This window comes from Ranitomeya imitator, chromosome 1, assembly GCF_032444005.1.
Source record: "Ranitomeya imitator isolate aRanImi1 chromosome 1, aRanImi1.pri, whole genome shotgun sequence".
Taxonomy (NCBI): Eukaryota; Metazoa; Chordata; class Amphibia; order Anura; family Dendrobatidae; genus Ranitomeya; species Ranitomeya imitator.
Genome location: NC_091282.1, coordinates 339,293,934 through 339,310,339, shown reverse-complemented (window position 1 = coordinate 339,310,339; position 16,406 = coordinate 339,293,934). Strand labels below are relative to the sequence as shown.

Sequence of the window (16,406 nt, the reverse complement as noted above, 5' to 3'; positions counted from 1 at the left end):
TGCAGGTTGCACGCTGCGGATGTACGCAGCGTCAAACCCGCAGCGTTTACTGATCGTGGGAACATACCCTGAATATTCCATGAACACCTTTATTTAAAAAAAAACATATATGTTTAACTTAAAGCCTGTTTAATTTTTTAATATTTGGTATTAATGGATGTCCTTCGACAGCCAGGTATTTTTTTTTTCAGAGTCGCTCCAGCCTCGCCTTTCCTGCCTCTGGAGCTGGACTAGTCTTGTCTCCAGCTATAGACCCTGGCCATGCTGTAGGTGATTGACATGTCTCTTTCTAGGTACACGCAAGCAAGAAACCTGTCAATCATTTGAAGTGGTACTGGGAAGATCTGGCTGGGGCAGAGCCTGACTTGTCTTATCTCTGGCTATGGTTGCCAGCTAGCTCTTTAAAGTATGCTTTCTGCAAAACACCGAAGCAGTTTAAATCGCCTGACATTTTCCCTTTAAGCTGAGACTTATCACAAAACCACACCAGAATAAGCATCTTACAATTGGGAACCAACTCACCTTCTGACAAAAATGTCCTATACCACGAATCTTGAAGGAACCCAATGGTTGAATGTTTTCCAATTTTATTAGGACCTGAGTACCAGCTAGTTTGGAGAGAGCTAAACTTTCCTTCAGTGGACTAACAATGTGAAAAGGGATTTCATCTTGGGGATCCATTATTTCTGGTAAAAATATGGTATCTGTTATTAGAAAAGATGCAGAACACTGTAACAATATTATGGTGTCTCACTGGCTCTCATCAAGCAAAGGCTTAGTTATTTAGTCTCATTACCATGTATATTGTGATGGTATACACCACCTGTGAGAGCCAAAAAAACACACGCTGCAATGAAACACAACAAATTAATCAATACATAATACCAACACAAAAATAGGGGTCTCACACAAACATAATTCACCAATGTCTAAAGTTTATTAATCATTACAAAATTTATTAAAATATACATAAAAGATATATACACTCCTGAACACTGAAAATGAAACACCTAGAAGTGCAAGTTGTAAGGTTATACAAATTTAGGAAATAGCATGTGTCGCTAAGATCTGCAAATGATCACATATTTAAGTACCTAGCACCATTCTGTGGCATGTGAAAGGGGAAAAAACTAATTGAAAGAAATTTTTTAGCCACGTGAAACCTCAAAAATCAGATGAAGTCTTATGGGATGATTGTGTAACGCCTCCTATTTTTCAACCTGCCTGCAAACTGATGTAAATTTCTGGTACATCGCATACGTAGGCCGAGATGTCAGCATTGTTCAACGTTGTGTGTCCCAGTGGTTGGGAAAACAACAACCACCTAGAATGACAGTATGAGGTGAACAGAAGCAAACCTCTGCATGGTCACATAGTTAGATTAGAAGAATGGCGCATAGTGACAGTGTAAGTATTCGGACAGAAATCCGAGAGTGGACCCTCTGGGTCGTGACTCTAGAGCCCCCGGGGTCGAGCGGACCAGATGGAATCACCCCCTATACAGGGAGTGTTAGGAGCAGGACCTCGGGGGAATGGAGACACAACAGCTAGAGCCAAAGGGACGACCCAAAATAAAGAAGGAAACCACAGGCTATAAGGATGGCAGGGAATAATAGGAAAACAAGACTTAACTGAAAGAATGTCTGGAACACGGAACGGCAGGACTCAGCAGGAACACGGACCGGCAGGATACAACAGGAACACGGACTGGCGGGATACAGCAGGAACACGGACAGGCAGGATACAGCAGGAACACGGGCTGGCAGGACACAGCAGGAACACGGACTGGCAGGATACAGCAGGAACACGGACTGGCAGAATACAGCAGGAACACGGACAGGCAGGATACAGCAGGAACACGGACTGGCAGAATACAGCAGGAACACGGACTGGGAGGATACAGCAGGAACACGGACTGGCAGGATACAGCAGGAACACGGGCTGGCAGGACACAGCAGGAACACGGACTGGCAGGATACAACAGGAACACGGACTGGCAGGATACAGAGACAAAGCAAGGACTGGGCTGAGAAAAGACACTGGTACAGGGGAGCCTAGGGCATAGGGACACTGACGGCAGACAGTGCACCTACAAAGCAAAGGCGTCTTACCTAGGAAGACGCCGGGAAGAAATACCCGATGGGTGCCGCCATGTTGGGGCGGAGCCACCGGGTCGCGACCTCCCAGAAGGCTCAGCGACGGGGGAGACGCGACCGCGCATGCGCAAAGAGACCAGACGCCGAGAGCCGGCGAAGGAGGAGGCAGAGCGGCGCGGGACAGGATCGTGAGCGCGCCGAGGGATGGGAGAAGCCGGGTAAGTATGTGCGGGCGTGACAGTACCCCCCTCCTTAGTCCCCCTCCTTTTAAGGCTAGAAAGGAATCTTTTCATGATAAGGGGAGCGTTGATGTTCTCTCAGGGCTCCCAGGACCTCTCCTCAGGGCCAAATCCCTCCCAATCAATCAAAAAATAAGTTTTACCCCTAACTACTTTTTTGGCAAGAATATCTTTAACATTAAAGATTCCATCAGAAGTACAGAGCTGAGGAGAGGAAGAGGTAGCGGAGTGAAAACAATTAAAGACTGCGGGTTTAAGAAGAGACACATGGAAGGCATTGGGGATGCGCAAAGAGGCAGGTAGCTTCAACTTATAAGAGACATCATTAATGCGACTCAAGATAGGAAAAGGACCAATGTAGCGAGGACCCAGTTTGTAAGAGGGAATTTTAAGCTTGATATAGCGAGAGGAGAGCCAAACTTTATCACCCGGAGAATATGGCGGAGCATCCAAACGCTTCTTGTCAGCAAACCTTTTCATATTAAGGCTAGCTTTCTCAAGAGCCACTTTGGTCTCATTCCAAATCGTAGAGAATTCCCGGGACAAGAAATCCGCTGCCGGTACCCCCGAGGAAAGAGAAACAGGAAGAGGAATGTTCGGATGTTGACCATAGACTACGAAAAAGGGAGATTTGGAGGAAGACTCGCTGGGAAGATTGTTGTAAGAGAATTCAGCCCAAGGGAGAAGAGAGACCCAGTCATCTTGGTGTGCATTGGTGAAGTGTCGCAGATATGTAGTCAGAACTTGATTAACTCGCTCCACTTGTCCGTTGGACTGAGGGTGATAGGCGGAAGAGAAGTCCAAGTTAACCTTTAATAGACTGCAGAGAGCTCTCCAAAAACGTGAGGTAAATTGTACTCCACGGTCTGAGACAATATGATGTGGAAAACCATGAAGACGGAAGACTTGGTGTAAAAAGATCTTTGCCAACTCAGGAGCGGAAGGCAGACCAGGCAAAGCGATGAAGTGAGCCATTTTAGAGAACCGATCTACAACAACCAAGATGACAGAGCAATTCAAGGAAGAAGGTAGATCAGTGATGAAGTCCATAGCGATATGACTCCATGGAATGGAAGGCACAGGCAGAGGATGCAGGAGACCGGAGGGAAGCTGCCTAGGGACTTTATTTTTAGCACAAGAAGGACAAGAAGCGATGAATTTGGTGACGTCTTGACGGAGAGATGGCCACCAGTAGTGCCGAGAGATAAGAGACAGTGTCTTCTTGACTCCTACATGTCCTGCAATTTTGGAGGAGTGACCCCAACGTAAAACTCTCTCCTTGTCTTGATTAGCCACAAGAGTCTTGCCAGGAGGAGTAGGAATCACTCTTAGAGGAGCAAGAGTGACGATCCTCGCAGGATCAATTATGTGAGCCGGAGAATCCTCCATGTCCTGAGGTTGAAAGGATCTCGAAAGAGCATCTGCTTTGACATTCTTATTTCCAAGTCGGAAATGAAGTTCAAACTCAAATCGTCCGAAGAATAAAGACCATCTGGCTTGTCGTGGATTTAGTCTTTGGGCAGACTGAATATAGGCCAGATTCTTGTGGTCAGTGTAAATGATGAATGGATGAAGAGACCCTTCAAGAAGATAACGCCATTCTTCCAAGGCTAGCTTGATAGCCAATAGCTCCTTATCCCCTATAGAGTAGTTACGCTCAGGAGCGGAAAAAGTTTTAGAAAAGAAACCACAGGTCACCAAACGTCCGGACAAAGATCTTTGCAAAAGTACTGCTCCAGCTCCAATAGAAGATGCGTCGACCTCAAGGACAAACGGTCTATTAGCATCAGGACGATGAAGCACAGGGGCCGTAGCGAAACTTTGTTTAAGGGACAAAAAAGACTCTTCAGCCTCAGGGGTCCAAAGGCTGGAATTGACTCCCTTGCGAACTAGGGCAGAGATAGGCTTGGTCATGGAAGAAAAATGAGGAATAAATTGTCTATAGTAGTTGGCAAAGCCAAGAAAACGTTGGATTGCTTTTGTTCCAAGAGGAGGAGGCCAATTCAGGACAGCAGAAACCTTCTCTGGATCCATCTCTAAGCCAGATCTTGAGACAATATACCCTAGGAAGGGAAGAGAGGACTGTTCAAAGACGCACTTTTCAATCTTAGCGAACAGATGATTCTCTCTTAGCCTTTGCAGGACTCGGCGGACAACTCGCCTGTGAGTGGAGAGATCCGGAGAGAAGATGAGGATGTCGTCAAGGTAAACCACGACTGAGGAGTAGAGAAGATCCCGAAATACATCGTTCACAAATTCCTGGAAAACCGCGGGGGCGTTGCAGAGACCAAACGGCATAACCAAGTATTCGTAGTGACCGTCACGCGTATTGAAGGCGGTCTTCCACTCATCGCCTGCACGAATACGAACCAGATTGTATGCGCCACGTAGATCTAATTTGGTAAAGATTTGCGCACCCCGAACACGGTCGAAGAGTTCCGGAATGAGTGGCAGAGGATATTTGTTCTTCACCGTGATGTTGTTTAGGCCTCGATAATCAATGCAGGGACGGAGGGAACCGTCTTTCTTCTTCACGAAAAAAAAACCCTGCTCCGGCCGGAGAAGAAGACTTGCGGATGAAACCTTTAGCAAGATTTTCTTGAATGTACTCAGACATAGCTTGAGTCTCAGCAGGAGAGAGAGGATAGTTTCTGCCCCTGGGCGGGTTAGTTCCAGGCACGAGATCTATGGAACAATCATAGAGACGGTGAGGCGGAAGCTCCTCAGCCTCCTTCTTGTTGAAGACATCAGAAAAAGCGCTGTAGACAGAGGGTAAGGCGGGAAAGGAAGAAGAAGGAGAAGAATTAGAGGAATATCCCACAGGACGCACCGGCAGCAGACAACGTTCCCGACAAAGCTCACCCCAGCGCAAGATATTACCATTGCGCCAATCTAAAATGGGCTCGTGGCTCCGTAACCAAGGAAGACCTAAGAGCATAGGATGAGACAGACCCGCTAAAACATAAAATGCAATTCTCTCCTTGTGCAGAGCCCCAACCTGAAGTTCCACCTCAAGTGTCACTTGAGTAATGGTCTCCTGTAAAGGTTTACCATCCACAGATGCTAGAATCACAGGAGCCTCTAAGGTTCTGACTGGAACGGAGAATTTCAAAACCTCTTCCAACCTAATAAAATTCCCTGCAGCGCCCGAATCCACATACGCATCCAGAGAAACGCCCTTGCCCGCAATATGCAAAAGAACGGACAAAGTAAGGGGTTGAGAGGAATCACACACACCTAGGGAGGCCTCTCTTACCTGACCTAGGCGGAGGAGTTTTCCGGACGTTCAGGGCAAGAGCGCAATAAATGAGCAGCACTTCCGCAGTAAAAACATAACCCCTGAGTGCGCCTCTCTTTACGACGTTGTTCGGACATTTTAAGACGGTCCACTTGCATAGGTTCCGGTGCGGACGCCTGAGAGGAGGTTCTAGGCTGTGGACTGAGTGGCTTACGGGTGGCAGAAGAAGGACGAAGAGACCTCCGCTCGCGAGCGCGTTCTTGGAACCGAAGGTCAATACGGGTCGCTAAGGAAATTAATTCCTCCAAAACCGTAGGGGTGTCCCGACCAGCTAACTCATCCTTTATGCGCCCAGAGAGACCCCGCCAGAAAGCACCCACCAACGCCTCATTGTTCCAGCCCAAGTCAGAGGAGAGGGTGCGGAACTGAATAGCGTACTGGCCTACGGATAACGATCCCTGATGGAGAGAGAATAGGGCTTCAGTAGTAGAGGCCAGTCGTCCAGGTTCGTCAAAGACAAGACGGAAAGTCTCCAAAAATTCAGACAACCGGGAGACTAGGGGATCGTCTCGCTCCCAGAGTGGATTAACCCATGCCAAGGCGTCACCCTCTAGATGGGAAATCAAAAACGCAACTTTGGACCGATCCGTCGGGTAATGCTGGGGCAGAAGCTCAAAGTGAAGACGGCATTGGTTTAGAAATCCTCGGCAGGACTTAGGATCCCCATTGTACCGAGGCGGTTTAGCCAAGCGGGGTGGAGGGTGGGAAGCAGGAGCAGACGTAGAAGCGGCTGTCTGGATGGAAAGCAGCCGATCGTCAATAGAAGACATATAACTAAGTATATGGGCCTGGGTGTCACGCTGCTGAGCTAACTCTTGCTGTAAGCCAATGAGTAGAGCGGCGTTGCCAGGATCAGAGGACTGGAGCGTGGACAAACGAGAATCCATAGCCTTCATAAAGGACATCATACGGGACTGATTCTCCCGCAAAAAGAGTAGCTCTTTTTGCGTAGCAGAGGCCCCAGCGGGGTCCATGGCCTTTGCTTCCTGTAAGTATTCGGACAGAAATCCGAGAGTGGACCCTCTGGGTCGTGACTCTAGAGCCCCCGGGGTCGAGCGGACCAGATGGAATCACCCCCTATACAGGGAGTGTTAGGAGCAGGACCTCGGGGGAATGGAGACACAACAGCTAGAGCCAAAGGGACGACCCAAAATAAAGAAGGAAACCACAGGCTATAAGGATGGCAGGGAATAATAGGAAAACAAGACTTAACTGAAAGAATGTCTGGAACACGGAACGGCAGGACTCAGCAGGAACACGGACCGGCAGGATACAACAGGAACACGGACTGGCGGGATACAGCAGGAACACGGACAGGCAGGATACAGCAGGAACACGGGCTGGCAGGACACAGCAGGAACACGGACTGGCAGGATACAGCAGGAACACGGACTGGCAGAATACAGCAGGAACACGGACAGGCAGGATACAGCAGGAACACGGACTGGCAGAATACAGCAGGAACACGGACTGGGAGGATACAGCAGGAACACGGACTGGCAGGATACAGCAGGAACACGGACTGGCAGGATACAGCAGGAACACGGGCTGGCAGGACACAGCAGGAACACGGACTGGCAGGATACAACAGGAACACGGACTGGCAGGATACAGAGACAAAGCAAGGACTGGGCTGAGAAAAGACACTGGTACAGGGGAGCCTAGGGCATAGGGACACTGACGGCAGACAGTGCACCTACAAAGCAAAGGCGTCTTACCTAGGAAGACGCCGGGAAGAAATACCCGATGGGCGCCGCCATGTTGGGGCGGAGCCACCGGGTCGCGACCTCCCAGAAGGCTCAGCGACGGGGGAGACGTGACCGCGCATGCGCGAAGAGACCAGACGCCGAGAGCCGGCGAAGGAGGAGGCAGAGCGGCGCGGGACAGGATCGTGAGCGCGCCGAGGGATAGGAGAAGCCGGGTAAGTATGTGCGGGCGTGACAGACAGATTCTATACTGCAAGTAAAACTGGATATCACTTACAAAACCTGCGGTATCAAACAGGGGCTACACATACTAAGGTGTATGCATAATATTGGGCTACGAGCCAGATGTCCAGCTGCAGGTGTTCAATTGTTCTCATGCTACTATTCTCAAAGTTTATAATGATACAGAACAAAATGGCAATGGAGGCTGGAATGGAGGTCTATCCTCTATAGCATAAGTCATACTTTTGTCTTGGATGCACTGATAGCTGGAGACCATATGGCAGCGCCATGAAGAGGCCTTAACGAGGGTCCTTCTCCTCGGATTATAATGTGGGCTAACATTATATGCAGTAGCAGAACCCCTCTAGTCTTCATTCCAGGGTACACTAACTGCTCAGCGTTATATTGATTTCATCATGACACCAGTGGTATGGCCATTTCTCCAAATGTCATTGAAGCCATTTTTCAATACAACAATGTCAGGCCAAATTTTGCTTGTGCTGCTGTGTGTAGCCTGTGTGGTCTAAATGTACTACCATGTCCTGCAGCATCTCCGGACCTGTCCCACGTTGCACACATCTGAGACGTCATTGGTCGGCAATTGCTAATGGAGCTGCCAGCAGTGGATCTTGATGAGTTTCGTACCCAAGTGCATTCAGCATGTCAGAACATTCCTCAGATAACTTTTAATAACTTCATTGATAGAAAGCCAAGGGCAATAAGTGCGTGTAAAGCAGAGCGCTGATACTTAATGAATAAATGTTCTGAAAATGTAGTTTCCATCTTTTTCATCATTTGCAAATCATTAACATGTTTATCAATCCTGTGATTTTCATAACGCCATGACATTTCCATCTTGGTGTTGCAATTTCAGTGTTGAGAAGTGTATTAAGGATATTAGTGATCAGACCAACAAGACATGCAACAATCACTGGTCATATGGCAATAGTCTTCAAATATAATTTGTATAGTAAAATGAGACTCCCAAACACTAGTCTCATGTGTTCTGCTTGTCTGCGTGCAGACAGAGTGGTATATAGGCTCAAAGAAAGTCTGTATATCAGACCCTGTCACACATTGGGCAAGCAATAAAGGGTAGGTGCTCTTTAAAATATCATACACTGTATTTAGCACATGGATTGTGAACATATATCCATGACAGGTCCAATTTATTTACATCAATGGGTTAAGGGCACTTCCCACAATGGCACCACAATATGGCCTGCCCTGTTTCATCCAGTGCAAGAATTGGATTTGTATGTCACAAATGCAAAATTTCAAGATATTAGATCTCTTTTGGAGATGTTGTGTGCATGACCCTATAAGTCAATGGAGTATGTTGAGCGTAACGTGACTGATCTGTCACAAAGTTATGGCTTCTGCTCTTATCAAAAGACATAACACTGAGGCCAAGATGTCTGAGACGTACAGTATATGTCAGTAAACTATTCAACTAGTCAATCAAAATGTTGTCATACAACTACAAGGATGCCTCCTGCTACATCAGTCTACTCTATAGCATTGTCCTATGTATCACATTAGTCAGCAAAACTAGACTTGCGTGTATTGTAAGCCATGCTGTGAATTTTTAAGCTCTACTAGAGACATGGCCGAATACTTTCATGGTTATAACTATTTTCTCTGCTTTGTGAGAAATATTGCCCAGAATGATTGAGTTATTATGAAGAAACTATACAAATTGTATACCCAGGAAGTTACTAGACCCCAGCTCTCATTAACCATACCTTAGTTATTCACCAGCGTCTGTAGGACACGCTTCTTGCTTCTTACCCTGGTCAAGGTCCTGAAGGGTGTGCCAGTTTGAGCAGGGAGGGACGTTCTAGGTCACAGGAATGTCTTTGTCACTTAAAAAAAACACCCATGAATTGTTTTCAATCTGCACTAGAGAACAAGTATCGTAACCTTTATATACATGGCCATATGATAGCTCAATTCCATGTATTTAAAGAATAAATAATTATATCAAGATTAGACTTTATGCCTGTATTATAGAGTATTGATTCTGTTGTAACATAATGTATGAGGCAATCCTTAGGGATATTTTAACGTTCATAAATCGAGGAAATTTTTTGGTGTTGTTGGGTCCGCTGATCTAAAAGAGCTGCATCGGCATCTCTCCTATAGAAGCTGTTGATGCAGCAAGTGTGCCATTATCACTGTGTCATTCCGTCCTTGCATGGACTTTTGTGCGCATTTCATCTAGGAGGGGAGTACTTATCTCTATTCTGCAGAGTCAGGATCTTATGACTAACAGAAGATTGTGTAACATACAGCACTGACCTGAAAGTTATCATTCTGTAAGGACATTCTAGTAAATAATAATAATAATAATAATTTTTATTCATATAGCGCCAACATATTCCGCAGCGCTTTACAAATTATAGAGGGGACTTGTACAGATAATAGACATTACAGCATAACAGAAATACAGTTCAAAATAGATACCAAGAGGAATGAGGGCCCTGCTCGCAAGCTTACAGACTATGAGGAAAAGGGGAGACACGAGAGGTGGATGGTAAAGCTGTTTTTGTACATTATATACATACAGTCCATATATATTTGGACAGAGACAACATTTTTCTACTTTTGGTTCTACTTTTGGTTATAGACATTACCACAAAGAAATTTAAACAAAACAATTCAGATGCAGTTGAAGTTCAGACTTTCAGCTTTCATTTGAGGGTATCCACATTAAAATTGGATGAAGGGTTTAGGAGTTTCAGCTCCTTAACATGTGCCACTCTGTTTTTAAAAGGACCAAAAGTAATTGGACAGATTAAATAATTTTAAATAAAATGTTCATTCCTAGTACTTGGTTGAAAACCCTTTGTTGGCAATGACTGCCTGAAGTCTTGAACTCATGGACATCACCAGACGCTGTGTTTCCTCCTTTTTGATGCTCTGCCAGGCCTTCACTGCGGTGGTTTTCAGTTGCTATATGTTTGTGGGCCTTTCTGTCTGAAGTTTAGTCTTTAACAAGTGAAATGCATGCTCAATTGGGTTGAGATCAGGTGACGGACTTGGCCATTCAAGAATATTCCACTTCTTTGCTTTAATAAACTCCTGAGTTGCTTTGGCTTTATGTTTTGGGTCATTGTCCATCTGCAGTATGAAACAACGACCAATCAGTTTGGCTGCATTTGGCTGGATCTGAGCACACAGTATGTCTCTGAATACCTCAGAATTCATTCGGCTGCTTCTGTCCTGTGTCACATCATCAATAAACACTAGTGACCCAGTGCCACTGGCAGCCATGCATGACCAAGCCATCACACTGCCTCCGCCGTGTTTTACAGATGATGTGGTATGCTGTGGATAATGAGCTGCACCATGCCTTCGCCATACTTTTCTCTTTCCATCATTCTGGTAGATGTTGATCTTGGTTTCATCTGTCCAAAGAAAAAGTTCTTCCAGAACTGTGCTGGCTTTTTTAGATGTTTTTTTAGCAAAGTCCAGTCTAGCCTTTTATTCTTGATGCTTATGAGTGCCTTGCACCGTGCAGTGAACTTTTTATTTACTTTCAAGCAGTCTTCTCTTTATGGTAGATTTGGATATTGATACACCGACCTCCTGGAGAGTGTTGTTCACTTGGTTGGCTGTTGTGAAGGGGTTTCTCTTCACCATGGAGATTATTCTGTGATCATCCACCACTGTTGTCATCCGTGGGCGTGCAGGTCATTTTGCATTGATGAGTTCACCAGTACTTTCTTTCTTTCTTTCTCAGGATGTACCAAACTGTAGATTTTGCCACTCCTAATATTGTAGCAATTTCTCGGATGGGTTTTTTCTGTTTTCGCAGCTTAAGGATGGCTTGCTTCACCTGCATGGAGAGCTCCATTGACCGGATGTTTACTTCACAGCAAAACCTTCCAAATGCATGTTTACTTCACAGCAAAACCTTCCACACCTAAAATCAACTCCAGGCTTTTTAACTGCTTAACTGAGAATGACTTAACGAAGGGATTGCCCACATCTGTCCATGAAATAGCCTTGGAGTCAATTGTCCAATTACTTTTGGTCCCTTTAAAAACAGGGTGGCACATGTTAAGGAGCTGAAACTCCTAAACCCTTCATCCAATTTTAATGTGGATACCCTCAAATGAAAGCTGAAAGTCTGAACTTCAACTTCATCTGAATTGTTTTGTTTAAAACTCATTGTGGTAATGCCTATAAGCAAAATTAGAAAAATGATGTCTCTGTCCAAATATATATGGACTTAACGGTATATATATATATATATATATATATATATATATATATATATATATATATATAATGTACCGAATACTGTGCATCCATATATAAGGTATTGCCATGTTCAGAAGAAATTCTGTGACAAATCTTGGTGCCATTTTTACCCACTTCCCCATGTGAAAATATAAAACGTTGGGCTAAAATTTGTGTATAAAAATATAATTATATTTTCTTCACCATCCAATATTATAAAATTTGGTTCTGTGACACCTGTGGTGTCAATATGATCACTGTTATGATCTGGTGATTAAGGAGCGACATGCGTCTAGCTCTGAGCAGGTGGCAACTATACTGACCGCAGTCCCTAAGCTCAACACAACACTAGAAGTAGCCGTGGAATGCTCCTAACTCTGCCTAGGCATCTCGTCACAGCCTAAGAGCTAACTACCCCTAAAGATAGAAGCAGGAAAACTATCTTGCCTCAGAGAAAATCCCCAAAGGATAGATTAGCCCCCCACAAATATTGACTGTGAGAGGAGAAGGAAATGACATACGTAGTATGAAACAAGATTAAGCACAGGAGGCCACTTCTAGCTAGATAGAAAATAGTACAGGACAGAACGCTGTGCGGTCAGTAATAAAAACTAGAAAAAGTCCACCGCAGAGAAATGCAAAAATCTCCACACCTGACTAAAGGTGTGGAGGGCAAACTCTGCTGCCCAGAGCTTCCAGCTTAGCTGAATAGATCCATACTGAAAAGCTGGACAAATGAACAAAAACAAGAAAGTGCTGGACAACAAAGTCCACAACAAGAGAACCGCAAAAGGACAAGCAAGGACTTAGCTTTGATGAACTGGTCAGAGTGTCAGGAAAGTCCTAAGAGCAATGACTCCAGGCAGGAACAATTGACAACTGGCATTGAATGAGGGATAAGGCCAGACTAATATAGCCGAGCCAGAAAGACGATCAGCGAAAACAGCTGCTGAAGCTAAATCCAAGAAGCAGCCATACCACTAAAAACCACAGGAGGGAGCCAAAGAGCAGAACTCACAAAAATGCTACTTACGACCACCAGAGGGAGCCCAAGAGCGGAATTCACAACAGTACCCCCCCATTAAGGAGGGGTCACCGAACCCTCACCAGAGCCCCCAGGCCGATCAGGATGAGCCAAATGAAAAGCACGAACCAAATCGGCGGCATGAACATCGGAGGCAAGAACCCAAGAATTATCCTACTGGCCATAACCCTTCCACTTGACAAGATACTGAAGGTTCCGCCTCGAAAAACGAGAATCCAAAATTTTCTCAACCACATATTCCAACTCCCCCTCAACCAACACCGGGGCAGGAGGATCAACAGATGGAACAACGGGCACCACATATCTCCGCAACAAAGATCTATGGAAAACATTGTGGATGGCAAAAGAGGCTGGAAGGGCCAAATGAAAAGACACAGGATTGATAATCTCAGAAATCTTATAAGGACCAATAAAACGAGGCTTGAACTTAGGGGAAGAAACCTTCATAGGAACATGACGAGAGGACAACCAAACCAAATCCCCCACACAAAGCCGAGGACCAACACACCGACGGCGGTTAGCAAAACGCTGAGCCTTTTCCTGGGACAACGTCAAATTGTCTACCACATGAGTCCAAATCTGCTGTAACCTGTCCATCACAGAATCAACACCAGGACAATCAGAAGGCTCAACCTGCCCTGAAGAAAAACGAGGATGGAAACCAAAATTACAAAAGAAAGGCGAAACCAAAGTAGCCGAACTGGCCCGATTATTAAGGGCAAACTCGGCCAACGGCAAGAAAGTCACCCAATCATCATGATCAGCAGACACAAAGCATCTCAAATAGGTTTCCAAGGTCTGATTAGTTCGCTCAGTTTGGCCATTGGTCTGAGGATGGAACGCCGAAGAAAAAGACAAATCAATACCCATCCTAGCACAAAAGGACCGCCAAAACCTGGAAACAAACTGGGAACCTCTGTTAGACACAATATTCTCCGGAATGCCATGCAAACGAACCACATGCTGAAAAAACAATGGAACCAAATCAGAGGAGGAAGGCAATTTAGGCAAAGGTACCAAATGGACCATTTTAGAGAACCGGTCACAAACCACTCAGATAACAGACATCCTCTGGGACACAGGAAGATCCAAAATAAAATCCATGGAAATATGCGTCCAAGGCCTCTCCGGGACGGGCAAAGGCAAAAGCAACCCACTAGCGCGGGAACAGCAAGGCTTGGCTCGGGCGCAAGTCCCACAGGACTGCACAAAAGCACGGACATCGCGCGACAAGGAAGGCCACCAAAAGGACCTAGCAACCAAATCTCTGGTACCAAAAATCCCAGGATGACCAGCCAACACTGAACAATGGACCTCAGAAATCACTTTACTCGTCCATCTGTCAGGAACAAACAGCTTTCCCACAGGACAGCGGTCAGGCCTATCAGCCTGAAATTCCTGAAGCACCCGCCGCAAATCAGGGGAGATGGCAGAAAGAATCACCCCTTCCTTAAGAATGCCAACCGGCTCAAGGACTCCAGGAGAATCCGGCAAAAAACTCCTAGAGAGGGCATCCGCCTTAACATTCTTAGATCCTGGAAGATACGAGACCACAAAATCAAAACGAGAGAAAAACAGGGACCACCGAGCCTGTCTAGGGTTCAGCCGCTTGGCCGACTCAAGGTAAATCAAATTCTTATGATCGGTCGAGACCACAATGCGGTGCTTGGCTCCCTCAAGCCAATGTCGCCACTCCTCAAATGCCCACTTCATAGCCAACAACTCCCGATTGCCAACATCATAATTGCGTTCCGCAGGCGAAAACTTTCAGGAAAAGAAGGCACATGGCTTCATCAAGAAACCATTAGAATTCCTCTGTGACAAAACGGCCCCTGCCCCAATCTCAGAAGCGTCAACCTCAACCTGAAAAGGAAGAGAAACATCCGGTTGACACAACACAGGGGCAGAAGTAAATCAGCGTTTAAGCTCCTGAAAGGCCTCAACAGCCTCAGAGGACCAATTAGTCACATCAGCGCCTTTCTTCGTCAAATTGGTCAGGGGTTTAACCACACTAGAGAAGTTGACAATGAAACGGTGATAAAAATTAGCAAAGCCCAAACATTTCTGAAGGCTCTTCACAGATGTGGGTTGAATCCAGTCATGAATGGCTTGGACCTTAACAGGATCCATTTCTATAGACGAAGGAGAAAAAATAAACCCCAAAAAAGAGACCTTCTGAACTCCAAATAGGCACTTAGTCCCCTTCACAAATAGAGCATTATCACGAAGGATCTGGAATACCATCCTGACCTGCTTCACATGAGACTCCCAATCATCGGAAAAAATCAAAATATCATCCAAATACACAATCAAGAATTTGTCAAGATAATTGCGGAAAATATCATGCATGAAAGACTGGAACACAGATGGAGCATTAGAGAGCCCAAATTGCATCACAAGGTATTCAAAATGGCCTTCGGGCGTATTAAATGCAGTCTTCCATTCGTCACCCTGTTTAATACGAACAAGATTATATGCCCCTCGAAGGTCAATCTTGGTAAACCAACTAGCCCCCTTAATCCTAGCAAACAAATCAGAGAGCAAAGGTAAAGGGTATTGGAATTTGACCGTGATCTTATTAAGAAGGCGATAATCAATACAGGGTCTCAAGGAGCCATCCTTCTTGGCAACAAAAAAGAATCCCGCTCCCAATGGTGACGAAGACGGCCGAATATGCCCCTTCTCTAAAGACTCCTTAACATAGCTCCGCATGGCGGCATGCTCTGGCACAGACAGGTTGAAAAGTCGGCCCTTAGGGAACTTACAGCCAGGAATCAAGTCAATAGCACAATCACAGTCCCTATGTGGAGGAAGGGAACTGGACTTGGGCTCATCGAATACATCCTGGAAATCTAACAAAAATTCAGGAACATCAGAAGAGGGGGAAGAGGAAATTGACATCAAAGGAACGTCACTATGTACCCCTTGACAACCCCAACTAGTCACAGACATTGATTTCCAATCCAGCACTGGATTGTGTACTTGTAACCATGGAAAACCCAATACAACAACATCATGTAAATTATGCAACACCAGAAAACGACAATCCTCCTGATGTGCAGGAGCCGTGTACATAGTCATCTGCGTCCAGTACTGAGGTTTATTCTTGGCCAATGGTGTAGCATCAATACCCCTCAAGGGTATGGGACTCTGCAAAGGCTGCAAAGAAAAACCACAGCGCCTAGCGAATTCTAAGTCCATTAAGTTCAGAGCAGCGCCTGAATCCACAAATGCCATGACAGAAAAAGATGACAATGAGCAAATCAGGGTCACAGACAGGAGAAACTTAGGCTGCACAGTACTAATGGTAACACATCTAGCGACCCTCTTAATACACTTAGGGCAATCAGAAATAGTATGAGCAGAATCACCACAGTAAAAACACAGCCCATTCTGACGTCTGTATCCCCTCTGTTCCGCTCTAGTCAAAATCCTATCACATTGCATGGGCTCAGGACTTTGCTCAGAGGACACTGCAATATGGTGCACCACTTTGCGTTCGCGCAGGCGCCGATCAATCTGAATGGCCAGAGACATAGATTCGCTCAAACC

The 16,406-nt window shown here is 45.7% G+C and overlaps 1 protein-coding gene across 3 annotated transcripts in view; it reads right to left on the bottom strand.

Annotated features, from left to right (window-relative positions):
- The window catches only part of LOC138671609 (serine dehydratase-like), a 73,181-nt gene that overhangs the window by 39,580 nt on the left and 17,195 nt on the right, over positions 1 to 16,406 (bottom strand). The window contains exons 2-4 of one of the 3 annotated variants that reach the window (XM_069759794.1): positions 9,307 to 9,426; positions 797 to 847; positions 523 to 704 (exon numbers count right to left, since the gene is read on the bottom strand). In XM_069759794.1, the coding sequence (XP_069615895.1) occupies positions 523 to 681 (159 nt within the window). In that variant the 5' untranslated portion in view covers positions 682 to 704; positions 797 to 847; positions 9,307 to 9,426. The remainder of the gene's footprint in view (positions 1 to 522; positions 705 to 796; positions 848 to 9,306; positions 9,427 to 16,406) is intronic. The other 2 variants (XM_069759788.1, XM_069759796.1) reach the window with 2 other exon arrangements.